This window comes from Pseudoliparis swirei, chromosome 21 (genome assembly GCF_029220125.1).
Source record: "Pseudoliparis swirei isolate HS2019 ecotype Mariana Trench chromosome 21, NWPU_hadal_v1, whole genome shotgun sequence".
In the NCBI taxonomy this organism is placed as follows: Eukaryota; Metazoa; Chordata; class Actinopteri; order Perciformes; family Liparidae; genus Pseudoliparis; species Pseudoliparis swirei.
Genome location: NC_079408.1, coordinates 7324840 through 7340863, shown reverse-complemented (window position 1 = coordinate 7340863; position 16024 = coordinate 7324840). Strand labels below are relative to the sequence as shown.

Sequence of the window (16024 nt, the reverse complement as noted above, 5' to 3'; positions counted from 1 at the left end):
GACACAAACTGGGCATATCTTCACCCACGAAAAGCATGTGCACGCTACTGCTGACACTCACACACGAAATTCTTGAATGCGCGCTGTACTTTTACTCTCCTCGTGTCGCTTTTCTCGGCCCGAACAACCTTAATAAACAGGCAACTGGAGCTTCGAATGTCAAAGAACGACCGGACCCGGTTTAAACAGCCACGTTGTCAAACATTAACTAGTCATATTGATTACAAAAAAAAGGGGGACAGCAAGAAAAAATGGGATATATTTTTGTTTACTTACATGAATTGGTTCGGGGCGGGGCGTAATGTCGCCTGGGCCAATAGAATTGCCCGGATGCTGCCTGACGTAGATTGCAACCAATCGCAGGCGTGTACAGCTTGACAAACGCGACCCACGACGCAGGGTTTTTGCCCCTCGACGTTACGGCAGAGAAACAGTGGATTTATCCGTTCCTGGCCACTCGCGCGAGCTCGTTGACAAAGGAGACACGTATTGTTTTGGCGTATTGGAGATTATTAGAAGAATTTCTCTACTGTGTGGTTTTCCTGTGACGTCCGGGACCGGAAAAGAGCCGTTTGGTCCCCCCCTCCCCACCTCCGACAGCTGGTTTGCGGATTCCCCACTATAAGCACTTGAAGTTGTGGTGAGTTGTTGTTATCGAAGGAGCAAAGGGGGGGAGCTAGCTGTTTGCTACATGAAAGAAAGAAAGACAGATCTGCGAGAAAGCAACAACAAACGCTCACAGTGTTCAGTAAAAAGCTAATACTGAACGCGTGTATCCTGGATGAGAGCATTCGTTTGACTAACTTGCGTGCATTTCAAGGATAATCTTACTTCTGGTGTTGGACCATTTAAGTCCACAAACAGTCTGAAAAGAAGAAAACACTCGTGGAAATGATGAAAAGGGGACCAACCAACTTGAGAAATGACTCTTGCGTTATACATAACGTCAGTTATATTGTGCGAGATAACGGGAAACGTTCATGAATATATGCTTTATTTATATATTTACATAGATCAGAAACATTATACTATATATACATTGATTTGAACAGCATAACTTAAGCTTTAATAGTCTGCCGTTCACACTGTTCTGCACAAAAAAAGTTAATTAAAGTGCAGTATTTGTTATCTATCGGTAGAATGATTTTATTTCCAAAGCCACGCAGGCATTCGTGTTTCTGAAGAGACTGAAAAGTATAGCGGTGCTGTAGCGGATCCTGAAGGATGTTTGTTAACATGTTGCATTCAGGTACCCGTTGTGAGCTCCGATTTTCGCCTCTCAGAGTTATTGTGACGTGTACCGCTTAATTGCTTCATTGGTTCCCAACATCTGTGGCGTTTAAGTTGAACACCTTGGCCTTCGAGTTGCAAACAGCTCAACCTAAGAGTGACGCTGCCTTGTGGGATGATGCTGCGAAGATGTTTTCAGAATTGCAAAGGGGTAAAGCTACCCAGTAGTTAATAATAAAGAAGTTAAGATATTTTGTGTTGAATCCTTTTCATATAGGTCTTCCACATTTATCTTGTGACCTGACAACCAGTTTGGCTATAGTTGTAAATGTGAGAACAGCTGCTACTCTCTCATATTATTGAACATGGAACAGTTTGAAGTCCTGTTCTGCTTGTCTGGACACAACAAAGAGCTTGAAGACGTATTTTAAACTTTATTTTTCACTATTTTATATGACATTTGCTACCAGTGGGTTACACACACTGGGACTCTCGTGCACTAACATGCACACATGGCCAGACCAGCTACATAAACAAAGCACAGAGACACTGAGATTGTCTTTATTCTATGCTGCTATATGAATGCTCTGAATTCTGAATTTAGCACATTGAAACAGATGATGAAATAACTGTAGTTGCAGCCCTAATCTGTTTATGTATAAACAAACAAAGCTGTCCTCCACTTATTATGTCCGCCGAGCTAAAACTAATGTTGTCTAATACAACATCTCCACAGTCGTTCATTCATGAATGTTAGTGAGGTGTTTGTTGCTTTATGGGCATGTTGGTGCTGTGGGAATTAATTTTACGAGAGTTGTTGTAATATTTAGTCTAACCACATATAGAAATGGACAAAATATTAGAACTCCATCTCAGTATAGTGTAATACGACTCAACGGCATCACAAACTATACATTGTTTGTAAAATAAGCATACAATTAACTACTGGCCTTAACTACTAACCAGATAAGAAAGACACATAATATCTGTTTTCGGTTGTGACACTCAAAGCCTGAGTTGTTTGTGTTGTATTTGTAATATTTCATGTTGATTTGAATAGGAAAGGTAAACAAAAAGTCAATCCACAATGAGTACATTTTTCCCAACTGAAAGTAAAGCCTCGCTCTTTTCCCCCAACTTCAGCTGGACCTTGATCAATCTTGGGACCCATCAGTCATTGTCGTGCACTTTTAGCTCCTGGGGGGAATAGGAATGGACATATTGTGGTGAATATAAACAGATGTTGTGGTGCAGCAGCTAGCATATCACGGCTACAACAGATTCTGTGCATCACTGCAAATATTCATTTGCACACTGAACAAACGGCAATTCTTTCTGATGGCATTTTGGTCGGTCTTTTTCACCATGCACCGACCGTCTACCTGGTACCTGGCTGCATCCCGCGTTCTAATAACTGTCAGTGTTGATGCGGTTAATCCATCAAAATGAAATCGTAATGTTCTGAACGTTGTCACGATTCAGATGAATTCAGACATCTGAACTGAGGCTGGTTGATGTGGTTACATTCCCAGTATCACTAAGTTTTTTCCAATATCATTATACATCGACGACAACATGCTGGTTTTTTTCTCCAATATAGCACATAAGAAACCTAAACAAATGTTCTGTGTGGGAGACATTAGACCAAACTCTTCATAATTTATCGATAAATAAAAGCGTAATAACTTATTTTATTCGTTTTTGTTTAAAATGTGCTCAAAGTTAGAGCTATAACTACAATGTGTTAATTGATTAACTCATGTTTAAGTCATTTATCAAACAAACAATTAATATGATAATTTTCAGTTTTTAAAAAACTTAATTATTGTACACTTTATTTAGGGTTAGGTTCGGTGACACGTCGAGATGCCGCCGTAGGTTGTGGGTAAAAGTGATTGGTATTTATTTAACGCTGTCATGTCAAATTTGTATTGCAATTCCCACATTCGCGAAAGAGCTGAACGCAGCACCAGACCCACGTGACCGAGTAGAGCTTTCTAACGTTAAGCAAGGTGGCTAACAGGATTTAGCTAACTTGAGCTACGTTGCATCGCAGCACAGAAGAAGTAATCCCCGCCGGAGAAACGACGACGACTACCACGCACTCTTCGCCGTAACTTTGCGTTAACGACACACTTCGAAGCGAGCACCGAGAGCACAATGCCAGGTAACCTCAACTGTTAACCGACGCGACGGTTGGTCTCGCGCGTGTGAAGCGGTTGATACCCGGAGCGGAGGCTTGTTGTGTTGACCTGCTCCGGAGACGCTGCCATGCTGTAGCAGCGTGCTAGCGGGACAGGCGACTTTTGTTTGGCCTCAAGCAGCCGAACGGGAGCGTGGCTCTGGGTTTGACCTCGGTGTGTCGGTTACATGCGTTTATTATCGCGCCGTGTCTTTCTCCGTAGCGTTTTATTTCGTGTTCACGCCGAAACCACTCGCAGACTTTGACGGTAATACCCGATACCCTTTGTTGTTACTGGGGCAGCGGCCACCGTAGGCCCGGCCGTTGACAGCACAGCTATGCGCGTCCATCTGTTTGGAGCTACCGCGAACTAGCCGCTTAGCGCGAGCGTTGCCTCGCGCTCAGACCGTCCGATCCGTTGACTACGTCCCCAGGTAGGCCGAGACACCTGGTTAGCCTGTTAGCCCCCTGCAGGCGTTACGGGCTACAGTAGGCCACGACGACACAGCTCCCGTTACAGACGGGACACTGTTACATCACGTAATCTGACGTGATGCAGGTTATTCTGTCAATTTAAACGTGGCTTTTATTAACAGTTGATTGGAGTTTTAAATACGTCTTTGGTTTCCCCGTGTTCTCCAGTTTTCTGTCGCTCCGCGGATCTCGGTTGAAGTTTTTTTTATTTAACCTGCAGGTATTTAATGTATATGACCTATTCTAATACATTATCACAACATATTTAAACAGGCTCGCGAGCGAATTTTTTCACGTGTGGTTTAATATTTGGACATTTAAAAAACATTTTTTTTCTGGTATCCATGGCGTTACCTAAGCGTATTTTATTGTAATCCCACTTCACCTTTGTACAAAGCAGTCTAATATTGGGATGAATGAGTTGACTTGGAGAATTTATTTTAGGGATGCCACCAAAATTGTTTCCCTAACCGGAAAATAATGTTTTTTTTTAATGTCATTGCGTTAATATTTGAAACCTCAGTCTTTGTGAAGTGTCACAGTTTCTCGAGCACACAGTGATATCGTTACATCTCTTAATTCTTTGTCCAACACTCCTAACAACAACAACAAACATTACATTTTTAATAATAATATGAAACAAGAAATGGTAATATCATCATATGTTGGCTGTTTTATATACAAGTTAAATAGTTAACCGAGTAAAAAAAGTTATATAATTGATTGGCTGTCAGTTTCCTAGAGCCCGTGGTGTTGCTTCAAATATTATCAGACCAACAGTTGGATTTCCAAATAGTCTTTTGGGTTTAAATGTATACAGTAGTTGCTGGAAAAAGTGAATTAAATGTTGTTTTGCTTGATAAATTAATACAAATATCTTTTTTTTAAAGCAACATATTATTCTCACTTTTTATAAAAATAATGAGGGTTTTCTATGCATAGTTTCTTCTCTCATCCTGGCAGTTATCCAGATTTAAAGTTAAGGATTTCTAGGGGGGGTCGACAGGAAAATCCAGTCAAACTGTTGACATCTACAACTACTTCAACGAAAGTGATGACATGAGATGTTATCGCTTTAATTATTACAATTTTATTTTCTGTGTCGACCTTCTGCAGAGCAGGTTTTTACCTTTCCGCTGCTCATCAAATCAAACCGCTCGGGGCCACGGTGGCTGCTCGGCTCCGCTAGCTAAATATTACAATGTGACCAACGCATGGTTATGCAACATGAACATGTTAAGTGCTACATGCATGTTATAATGTCACAGTAGTCCCTGTCTCCACTTCGCTTTGTTCGTTACGGTTCACCGGACGAGCGCCCTTGTGTTGCCTGAGCACAGGCATATTTACAGTGACTCATAATTGATTTAATAGGTCGGAATTCTCATTTAATTATTTTTTTGAAGAAATAGTCATCTCGTATTAACTTAATTGTTCTGTTTTTCTTTTCTTTCCTTTTTCTTACACCGGTAAACTTTGGAAATTGATGTTGAAAGTCTTTGTGGTTCAGTAAAAGTGGTTAAGCACACTGGCACATGCAGGTTTCAATCACCGCGCTCGATTAATTTGTATTACGAAACGTTGTTTCCTACCCTCTGACTCTGACCTGACTCATGTTTCTCTTCGCGGCTAACATCCTGCTTAAATCTGCACCTCATAATTAATCTGCTTTATCAGTGTTCCCAGACAGACGGACACTGACTGCTTTGAGAGGCAGACCCTTTGTAGTCTACTAACCTACTTAAATGTTTATTTGAACTCTGAAAGGACAGTGTGTCTGGACCGTCGCTGCGTACAGTTGGCAGCGGTCCAACTCGGGTCAAATTCGGCTATCGTATGTCGATTGAGTCGCATCGACCGAGACCGGAACGGCAGCAATCAGTGTCTATTTAACATTATGTCCTGTCTTTCTTGAAATCAGGTTCTTATTGTGCAGCTGCTGGGGGTTCATACTCGAGTCCAGCACGGCGTGCCGGCATCACGCCGTCCCGGAGGCCGTGTGCGCAGCTCGGTTGAAATCATCGCTTTTCTTTTTCTTTTTCCCTCGACTAGGTTGAGTCATGACGAGTCTGTTGGAGCCGGCTGGCAGTACGAGGATCATGTCATTACAGTGGGCATTTCTCATCAGAGCAGGAGTTCTTTGTCACAGAACGAGGCACGCACAAATAACCACGTCGCCGCCTTTTTTTCCTCCACGATTACACACGGTGCGTCTGTCAGTTTGTGCTCTGACGTCCGTGTTCACTGTCGGCGGATGATGATATCCTTCCATCAGAAAGGGCAAGATCAAATGTGCAGCAAGTACAGAGCATCGCTAAAGGACGTAAGCGCTCTAAAGATCCCAGTAGACCATGAAGCGTAACGCAAAGTACACATTTAGGGCCACTGTAGAAGGAATGTCCGCTGATAAACATCTGTGCTGAACTTAACTTATTTTTTGCTTACTTTTTTACCACGCCTCCGTTATTTGGGAGCAGCAGGAAATATGTGACACCTGCAGCCTCTTCGTTGCAACATGCAGCAACATCACATGCGATGACTCACTGATTCACTTTCTTTTATACCTCTCTGTGTGTGTTGTGTGCTCCTCTTTGCTTTGTTTACATAGGCGGACCGATCGCCGGCGCGTGTTGGTGCGTGTGGGCGTTCCCCGCAGGCGAGCGCGTAGCCGCCGCCCCGCACTGCGCTCGTGTCGCGGTGACAGGCGACGGCGGCGCCCCGACACAAGGCGTCGTCCCAAAAGTGGATTCGCCTTTCTGTCGCAGTTTCATTTATATATTATTTTTTATTGCCGTCTCTGACTTTGATTTAAGTCTTAGATTAAAATCTTTGCCATGATTGATTTGCTCCGCACTCCGAAGCCGAGCGCTGTGTGACGATGAGGAAACTGACATTGTCCTATATTTTCTTTTTTTCTTTGTGTAATCCAACTGATTTAGACCTATGGGTGCTTGTTTGCCTGTGAAAGTCACTCTGTCTTCATGACTTCTTCATGATGTCTGTGTGTGTTTGTTTATGTTCCTTGTTGATAATAATGCATTGTGGTCTTTCACCACATTTGATGAATTGATCGGAGTCGTAAAATGCCAACAACTCCATTAAGCCCTCAGACCTTCATTTGGGAGTTTGCGGTAAGAATAGTTTCAGAACCCAGCGTGGTGTTAGAGACGAGCTGCTGCTGCGGGTTTCTATCCATCTCTCATTCAGATCATGAAATATGGAAAATTGGTGTTTGGCGGTTTTATCGTTTATGAGTTGTGAGATTCGTTGAGGACTATGCCACCCTTGGGTGCAGTTTCTCAGCTGTAGCTGCATCGGTCTGGATCCCAGCCTGAAATGTTGCAGCCTTGATTTGTTCAAACGTATTTTCAATCCCATCTTTACAAGTATACCGTATCAATAGTATGTGTATTCGGGGTTTTTTTTACCATAAAGAAAACGTCTAACTCTTGCTCTTGTGTCTCCCCGTGCAGAGCCGGCTGAGATGAGCGGTCCAGAGGTGGCCAAGACACCGGGAGGTGGCGCTCCGGGCAAGGAGGGCAAGGAGCCGGTGGCCAACGGGCATGCAGGAGAGGGCAGCGAAGCCAACCCCTTCGCTGAGTACATGTGGATGGAGAATGAAGAAGAGTATAACAGACAGGTGTGTGTGTGTGTGTGTTCTCCTCCTGTGTTTTAATAGACATAAAGCACATCTGAGACCATTTAAATCTTTTCTGGCCCAGCTGATTTTTAGATTGAAAACTTCATATTTGTTATAGTCTTATTCTACTTTTTTCCTTTCTATTTAGTCCCTGTCTCTTTTTAAACATTTTTTTTTAACATCCCCTTCCCCACACTCGCGCAAAACGTCTCATAACCACGAAAATCTTCTTCCTTTCGAACCGAGGGTCGTCCTGGAACATTCAGTAGAGGGGAAATAATAAGTTTAGTCAAAGTTCTGGTATTGTGGGCTCCTTCTTAATATCAGAACTTTGACACCACACTAAAGGTCATTTTCAGACTTAACATCTGCCTTTTTAAGAAATGTCAAGGATATCTTGGAGGTCATTGTCTCCAGTACATGTTTTGTCCAACAGAGAGCACTCGTATCTGTATTTTATAAATTTTTATACATAAGCACCTGAATTACTATCTGGTGCTTCTTATCAAATTCGGTCCTCTCCCGTCCCACTCTCCTCTCCCCTACCCTCTCCTGAACCTTCACCTCCCATTTTGTTATTCTGCTGTCTGGAGTCCCCCAGCCCCCAACTTTTCCTTGCCATCCCGGAGGAGGTTCTTGGGTCAGCTGATGACTGATATCCACCCTCAATTTCTATTTTTCTTGAACTTTCTTTTCATTTGGTTGGGTAGAAATGTACTTGATACTACATAATAAAACAAACGTCATCTTCCAATATTCAGTGCCCATTTCTGTATCTCTGGCGTGCTCGGTTGAGTCATGCATGTCAACGCCGCGGCATTATTGAGAAGATTTCTCTGGAGGAATCCTTCCATCTACTTCAGATGCAAATGATCTCTCGTATATTCCTCCTCTGTCCGCCCCTTGCTCTTTTTCCTGCTACGTCACTCATCTCTCTTCTTTATTCTCTCCGCCCCTGTTGTCTCCCAGGTGGAAGAGGAACTGCTGGAGCAGGAGTTCTTGGAGCGCTGCTTCCAGGAAATGCTGGAGGAGGAGGACCAGGATTGGTTCATCCCTTCTCGTGACCTCAACAACCAGGGGCTGGGGCAGCTGCAGCAGCAGCTCAACGGCCTGTCCGTCAGCGATCACCATAACAACCTGGAGGAAGTGGCGGTGAGTCACAGATTCTTATCGTTTCACAACGGAGAATTGATGAACGCTCCGGCTTTTAGGTTAACGGGAATATGTTCCTCATCCGTTATTCCTTCTCTTCTTCTGCAGAGGAAGAGCATGTTGAATCCTGAAGCGAAGGAGTTCGTCCCGGGAAAGAAATACTAGGAGTCCCCCTCACCCCCATGGAGCCTCCATGCGCGCTCACACACACAAATGCACACACACAAACCAATTCTCACATATTCTCAGAGACTCTGGCGGCCACGCCCGCACACACACTGATTCACACACTCACTCACTCATACACACATGAAGTCAATGGCGTGCTGGCAGGCCCAGTTGGGGGTGGGGGGATTTGTTTTTGTTTCTTTCTTTTTTTTTTGTTTCTTTAATCTTTTTATTTCCTGTTTGTTTCTTGTAAACTGAGGGACATTGGGAACAGGGGTGGGGGAGGGGTGTAATACCAGCACCGCCCTACAGCGGGCGCTAGCTCATCATTGCATTTCAGATGACACTGTTGATGCTTACAGAGCAGGTGGGGCTCATTGATTTCCCCCATGGAACCGAGGCAGCTACCAAGCAGTGATACCAGGAGAGAGAAAAAAACGTCAATCCAAAACATCTAATAAACACGAGAAATTACTGCACATACTTGTTAATTTGTGTGCTGTCAGATTCGAAAAGCATCGTCCGTAGGTTGAGGGTCGCCATGACAGTGAGGACAGAGTACGGCTAACACGTCGGGGGACTCGAAGGGTTTCTGCAGCTGCTCTGTTGCGTCATCACGGTCAGTCAAACCCGTTAACGTTTGATCCTATTTTGTCATAAGTTCATGTGACATCGCAGCTCTTGTGCGGTCCAAAAATGCAGGTTCTTATTTGTATCTGCGGCGGCTCCGTTCCAAACCAATTACAGGCCCCATCCCTCCCCGCACGCTTGTTTTTGAAGTGATCTTAACAGACGTGGACAGGCGTAATCATGGATAAGAAGTTATTTTCCCGATTTATGTGGAAGTCCATGTTTATCTTTAGTCCAGTTTATTAGAACAGAGGTGTGAGTTTCTCTCAATCATGCGTCAAGTTGAATTGAGAAAGGTAAAAAAATATTAGAGGGAAGGTCAGAGATGTGAACCGGGGAAAAAAAAAAAAAAAAAAACCTGAGGTCTCATTTTATTTTGTTTTTTTGTTCACGGCTTCATCCTTCAGTTATATTTGAATTTGTGAGGTGTTGTGAACAACCTTGTTACAGGGGAGTATTTGGTCTGGAACACAGTCACTGCCTCGTTCTGCCGGAACAACTTGGTTTGTCCGGCATCAGATCGAGTGTCCATATCCAAATCAGGTTTTCAAACAGCCTCTCCTCCTCTTTTCTTCTTCTTTTTTCTCCATGTTTTTGAGGATGAGGAATTTTGTGTCTCTACTGGGTACAGTAACCTGTGGTGTCCATTCAGGCCTGTTTGCAGGAGGAAACTTGAGGGGACAATATTGTCATGGCCAATGGGAATAAAGCAGTGTGGAGCACATGGCGAACCGTATGGCTTCCTTGCTCTTCTTCTCTTTGTACATTGACTTTTGAGAAAGTTCTGTTTAACCATAAATCCCTGTTGTGGTCTGGCTTTCCCTGAAGCATCGCCCCTCAGTGCAAGTGTAATCTCCGTTAGGTTGTGAGCCTTTGGTTAAAAGTTGTGCACGTGAAGATGCTTCTGAGGAAACCCAGAGTCCGATCAACAGCCAACATCAATTATTTCGTACGTTTTTGTAGTTCTCAGCCATCTTGGGTTGAAAATGCAGAGACGGTGTTGTCGTCTCGTGATCTGATTTTTCACGCCACTGTTCATTTGTGGTATTGGTGACGATAACGTCTCGTGTATTTTACTGCGACGGTCGAACTAACTCGAGTGCTTGTTCTCGACTGAACGAAGCGACTCGAGCGTGTTCTTGAGTCTGCAGTGGAGACGGTGACGTCTTGGTTAAATGGAACTTCCTCACACAGTGTTGGACCACAGAATGGCGCCCTGGTGAAGCCAATAGGAATGTCCGCCAGGTGGATTGTACAACATGAAATCATTTTTGGTGATTTTATTTAGATGCGTTTAGATGACAGAAGCCGTTTAAAAAAAAAAAAAAAAAGACGAAAAAAGAAAAGACAAGAAAAAAGAGGTCCAGAAGACACAGAGTATGAATTTCAATACAAATAAAAATAATGAAAAAAGAAGAATAAAGATGTTAAAGACAAATGCTCTGTGTCGGTCTTTTGTCATTGTTTTAAGCGCGCTGGACCAGCACGCTTCTTTATATTGAATGCTTTTTTGAATTTATATTTCAAGAAATGTCATAACCTCTGATATGTCAGTCGAAGTATATTGGGGGAGAAATACAACAACAATCCATCGGGTTTTTTAATTAGCTTTTCTGAGCACTTCATGGACTCTCGTCCACGCTGGCTTAAACATTGCGATAGAGTTCCCTCTTCCCCGTAGACGAGGCGGCAGATGACAGCCGTCTCACCACAGGTCCGTTAAGCAGAACAGAGCTTTCCGTCAAATCCCAGAAGCTTCCTCAGCGGTTGGAGTGTTGGTGTTTGCAAAAAATATTTTTTTTTCTGCAGAGCTACAATTTTGATAATCTGCAACTCCAAGGAAGACTGTGATATGATTGAAAGTGAACAGCTCCTTTGTGAACGAAGAAGAAATGGAAACTCCAAGAAGGGAAGTATTTTGTGAAAATGGAGCTTGACCCAGAGCATCAGGTATGAACACGGTGCTGAAATGGAGCAGTTTAGCTACTTAAAGATGTTAGTGTTCAAACAACTTAAAATGTCTGCAGCCATAAAAGTAACAAGTGATTAACATCCATCGGGTGCTTTTTGTCTGTTGTATAAAGTGATTATTTTTAACACTTACTCCAAAGAAAGTCCTTTTAACTAGTTCTATGACTCTTCCGTTGCATTCAGGAAGGCGGAGAAACATCCGACGACACGATCAACTTGAGGAACCGTCGTCTGACCGTCAAACCGCGCGTACGGCGCCACCTCGCCAACGAGCCCGACCGCGTGTCCATGGCGAAGGTCAGCAGACTCCCACCGGCCTCCACTGATAAATATGAGGACATGGAGATTGCTCCGCGCCGTCGCTTGGAAACAAAACCAGCGCAGGTCACGATGAACCCTGCTGGTCGGGCTGCAAGATGAATACTCGTTTTTAAGTATTGTGGTCCAGTTTTTTATGTATAAATAGATGTATTGACGTAAATCTGCCACAACATAAGATAAAACATTGAATAACACTTTGGTGCTAATAAATTAAAAAAATACAAGAAAATGTATTTGCCTACAATCCTCAAAATTCTGCTATATTTGAAGATGAGCATTTTGTCCATATTTCTCCCTCTAGGCCTCGAGCTGCCCGTCCAACCAACCAAAGTTCATACGGCGGTTCTGGAAGCAGACCGGAGGAATGACCCGTCATAGAGGTGAAGGGTCAGCCGTACAACAGGGTCTCACGTTCACAGCCTACGCCCGAGACTGAGCGCTATCTCAGTGATTTGTAAAACGACCTCCGGAGCATCACGAAACATTTAGAGACTTTCATTCTGCTGGCGTCACAGTAAAACGCTCCCTGAAGGTCACCAACTGATAGGAGCAAGCAGAATGTCATCAAGCTGCTCTGATGACCTTGGAGGGTTGTGGGGGTCACTGAGGTCAGCATACTCGGCTTGATTGACTTTGTTCAAACGGATGTTTATTCCATTAATTAACAAATAAATCAATAACTGGAGAAAGGACTTATTTTCTTCATATTATATTTTTCATATTTTCCACCTGTGTTGACATCAATATTTTTACTGCAATCAAAACCCTGGCAACAGTCCTGTAATTCAATCATTCATAAAAATCTGAATACAACTAAAGTGGAAAGCTGATCTCCAACTGCAGCCACATGTGTGAACATAACATTAGAAGAGGGAGAACTTTACATTCTGTACTTTCACTTGATGCATTTTTTTAAATGCACAACTTTTTTTACACAGTGGTATTAAAAATAAAAAATGTTTTAACCTCTGCAAATAATCCGAGTTCTTGTTGCACCACTGAGCACATTCCCACCTCATCCCAACATGTTACTGTCTCCTTAAGTGGCGCAGACAGATGGTTTACTACCGTGTTATGACTCATCCTCAGCCTGTGTATCCTGATACCACAACGCTGCCCAACTTTGAAGGGCATTTTCATATGTGGCAACCCTTCTGTCCTGAAAAGTGCACACAATTGGACAAAGACGCAAACACAGTTTTTTTTTAGGGACATTCTGCTGTGTATTGAGGCAAAAGTTGAGATTCAGAAGGACGAATAGAGCGTCTCGTGATGAGGATGACGATGGTGAATGACACTCTGCTGCATCTTAGGCTGGTCCCACGAGGAGGAGACACACATAAAGAAGAGATTAACAAGAAAACGCCATAGGGCTAGAGTTTGGTGATTATCACACACACGTGCAACTCGCTTACCTCAGCAGTGTACCTGGCTTGGTACTCTGTCAGCGGTGTACTCCTGCTGGGCTCCGGGCAGTAGAACGTGGGCTGTAATTGGGCCAGAGGAAGTGTGCTGCTCTGAAGGAGGCAGGGAGGGAAGGTTTTCATCCTCAAGCAGCAACCATGAGGGCACGCAGTTTCCTGTGCACAGCTGAGAGAGAGAGAGAGGGGGAAGGGGAGACGGTCAGAAAATGACACACAGGGTAGAAACTAAAAGGGATTGTTAGTGTGTCAGAGGTATAAAGGTGCTACTGCCTGGAAGTAGGCTGTATGAAGGTGCTATTTTTCAGTCCAATAGCTGGTTCCAAGCCCCTCAGGTAGGCGCTGACATCCCAATTTCCAGCATCTATATGAGAGGAAGGAATTAACTGCACATTCACTCACAGTGTTCACTCTGGTGGAATTACCGGATAACCCTGACCTAAAGGTTCTGTATCGTGGGACAAGCGTCATACTGTGTGTGTGTATCTGTGTGTGTGTGTGTGTGTGTGACAGGGTCATTCTACCTTTAGTTGTGATAATTGGACTCGAGGCCACAGGAAGATGGAGCAGGCCGGCTTCTCTGCAGACAGATTTCAGTAAATCCTCACAGCAGGCCGGGCCGCCATGGGACAACACAATCACACCTAAAAGTGAGCAAATATAGAGCAGTTTTATAGGAAGGATGTGTGGTTCTGTTCCCAAAGAGCCACTTAACCTTCAGTTTGAAGTCCCTCGAAACAGATTCAAGCCAAAAGTACTTCAAAGGGTTTCCTTATTGAAAAGTGTCACGTTGAATCAAATTTAAATGTAATCTTACTTTCTTCGTAGAGAACATCAATTTTCCTCTGAGGCTCATCTTTTGCCTCCTGCTGCTCCAACATATTTGCTGTCAAAAGAAAACAGACTCAATGCAGCTGCCAGCTTCTTGTGTGTGTGAGTGTGTAAGTGTGTGTGTGTGTGTGTGTTTCTTTTCAGCGAGACTCTGAGAACTCCTTACCCTTTCCACCAAACGCATCGTGCAGATGACCTTCCATCTCCTCTCCAAGTAAAGGCCCGATCTCCCTCCCAACTCCCACTTCCTGTGTCCTTGCCTCTGTCGGGGAAGAGCCGACAAACGCCGACGCCTCGGACATGTACGGAGCGGGGGTGCACAAAGGATGCCAGGAGCCAGGGAAGAGGGAACACGAGGGAGGCTGAGAGATAGAGCCGAACAGGTGTGAGCGAGTGCTGGTAACGGAAAGCTGGTTCGAAAACGATTTCTCTGCGATCTTCCTGTGCGGCTCACCTGTGGACAGCTGGTAGAGCCGTAGATGCTGTTTGTCGTCTTGTAGAAGTAGTGATGAAACACAGGCCAGGTCTCACGACGACTCTATGAAAACACCACGATCAGCTGGTCAGTGAGTCAGTCGATCCATCATTACGTTCTCCAGCAGTCGGCCTATCTGTCCTACCTGAGGTGGGCTGATCAATGCAGGAGCAGCTGCAGCTTCCCAGCTGGACTGCAGCTGGTTGACCCTGAAGGGTTTGTAGTCGCGACTATAACTGGTGACAAATCTCTCCGAATGCATCGGCCCCACAGACTGAAGGGGAAAACATAAACATACGTTGTGACAGGGGGTCATGTACAGTGCTGTGGACAGGATTCTCTCCTGAAGAAGAAGTAATTATATATACTAAAGTTAGCAAAATTAGCTTCAGAGCCAGGTATTGGTTCTTGGTTTCAGGTGTAAAGTGGACTGAAGACCATAGAGAGCTAAAAGGAGAGTGGATTTACCAATTATAGCCTCCATATCTACTGTGTATGTAACCGTTTGTAATTAAGCTGTAGTTACATAAACTAAAAAGTGATATTATCTAATTATATGTCATTTGTGGTTCCACTTCAAAGCTTGTTTCTGCTGCCCCCAAGCGGCCAGACATGAGCGGACGTGTTGATGTGTCATTCAATTACTGTCCCATCGGTTACAATTACTCGAGGACAATGCCAATGAACATATCTACATTAATGATAGCACGGTGTTATTTTTGTTGAAATAAAATAGCCCACTGTAATCGCAGTGATACGTTTGTGAGAAATAACATCGTAGAAACGGGTCAGTAGCTGTGTGTGGTGGCAGCTGGAGAAATGTGTTTTTAAAATTATTTCAATTCAAAACATACTTGGAGAAACATTAAAAATATGCATAATTCAATCCGAGACGAGTTAATTAGGACAATATAGACAAACCCAGTTGCTTGAATCGCAGCGTATTTACCTCCAGGCCTTTGGTAGGAATCATCTGATGGTTTCTTTGATTCCTCTTCGGCAGATTAACCTCAGTGCAGCGCCGCCGCAGTGCAACTGATGCGAGAGAGACTCAGTGGAATGTTTCTGCTGTTGTTATGAATTAAATGTTATGTATTCTAGTGATGTTGATTCTATTGGCAGCACACACGATTCATGCTCCCTTGCTCGTGTGTTCGGGAACACAGTGGTTCTGAGGAGCAGAGGGACTGGAGGAGTGCTCAAGGAAACAGAGTCGAGCAGGAAGTTGAAAGCCAGTCATCTGCAGTCTCCCATGTCCCTGATGTTGCGCAATCCCAACCCCTAAAATCCTTAGTGCCAATGCGCACATAAAAGTTTTACATAATTACTCTACAGGTTGTATTTAACTTTGAGTCAGTTTAATGTAGTGAATGCGATTGTCCAGCCTGTACAACACCACCTTTAATATATGATAATATATTCTTTCTGATACCACGCTCATCATAATGTGCAGAATGGGCTCTTACAATGAAAACATGTACAACATAAAACCCATAACAAGAAAATAAGGGCTTCTTATTCGTCATTAC

At 43.8% G+C, this 16024-nt stretch overlaps 2 protein-coding genes across 5 annotated transcripts; one reads left to right on the top strand and one right to left on the bottom strand.

Moving 5' to 3' along the window:
• The first annotated feature begins 416 nt into the window (after positions 1–416).
• On the top strand, positions 417–10914 carry paip2b (poly(A) binding protein interacting protein 2B). 2 transcript variants are annotated; one of them, XM_056442350.1, is made up of 4 exons: positions 417–640; positions 7360–7526; positions 8496–8678; positions 8787–10914. In XM_056442350.1, the coding sequence occupies exons 2-4, from the start codon at positions 7371–7373 to the stop codon at positions 8841–8843; spliced, it is 396 nt and encodes a 131-aa protein (XP_056298325.1). In that variant the 5' UTR covers positions 417–640; positions 7360–7370; the 3' UTR covers positions 8844–10914. The 2 variants fall into 2 exon arrangements, with proteins under 2 accessions (XP_056298325.1, XP_056298324.1); XM_056442349.1 differs by lacking the exon at positions 417–640 and adding an exon at positions 3236–3397.
• LOC130211538 (uncharacterized) lies at positions 10745–15798 on the bottom strand. 3 transcript variants are annotated; one of them, XM_056442341.1, is made up of 9 exons: positions 15445–15798; positions 14641–14769; positions 14475–14558; positions 14187–14382; positions 14007–14075; positions 13714–13833; positions 13460–13553; positions 13184–13358; positions 10745–13082 (listed from the first exon to the last, which is right to left on the bottom strand). In XM_056442341.1, the coding sequence occupies exons 1-9, from the start codon at positions 15466–15468 to the stop codon at positions 13014–13016; spliced, it is 960 nt and encodes a 319-aa protein (XP_056298316.1). In that variant the 5' UTR covers positions 15469–15798; the 3' UTR covers positions 10745–13013. The 3 variants fall into 3 exon arrangements, with proteins under 3 accessions (XP_056298316.1, XP_056298314.1, XP_056298315.1); XM_056442339.1 differs by having other exon boundaries at positions 14641–15798; XM_056442340.1 differs by having other exon boundaries at positions 13463–13553; positions 14641–15798.
• Positions 15799–16024: the final 226 nt, after the last annotated feature.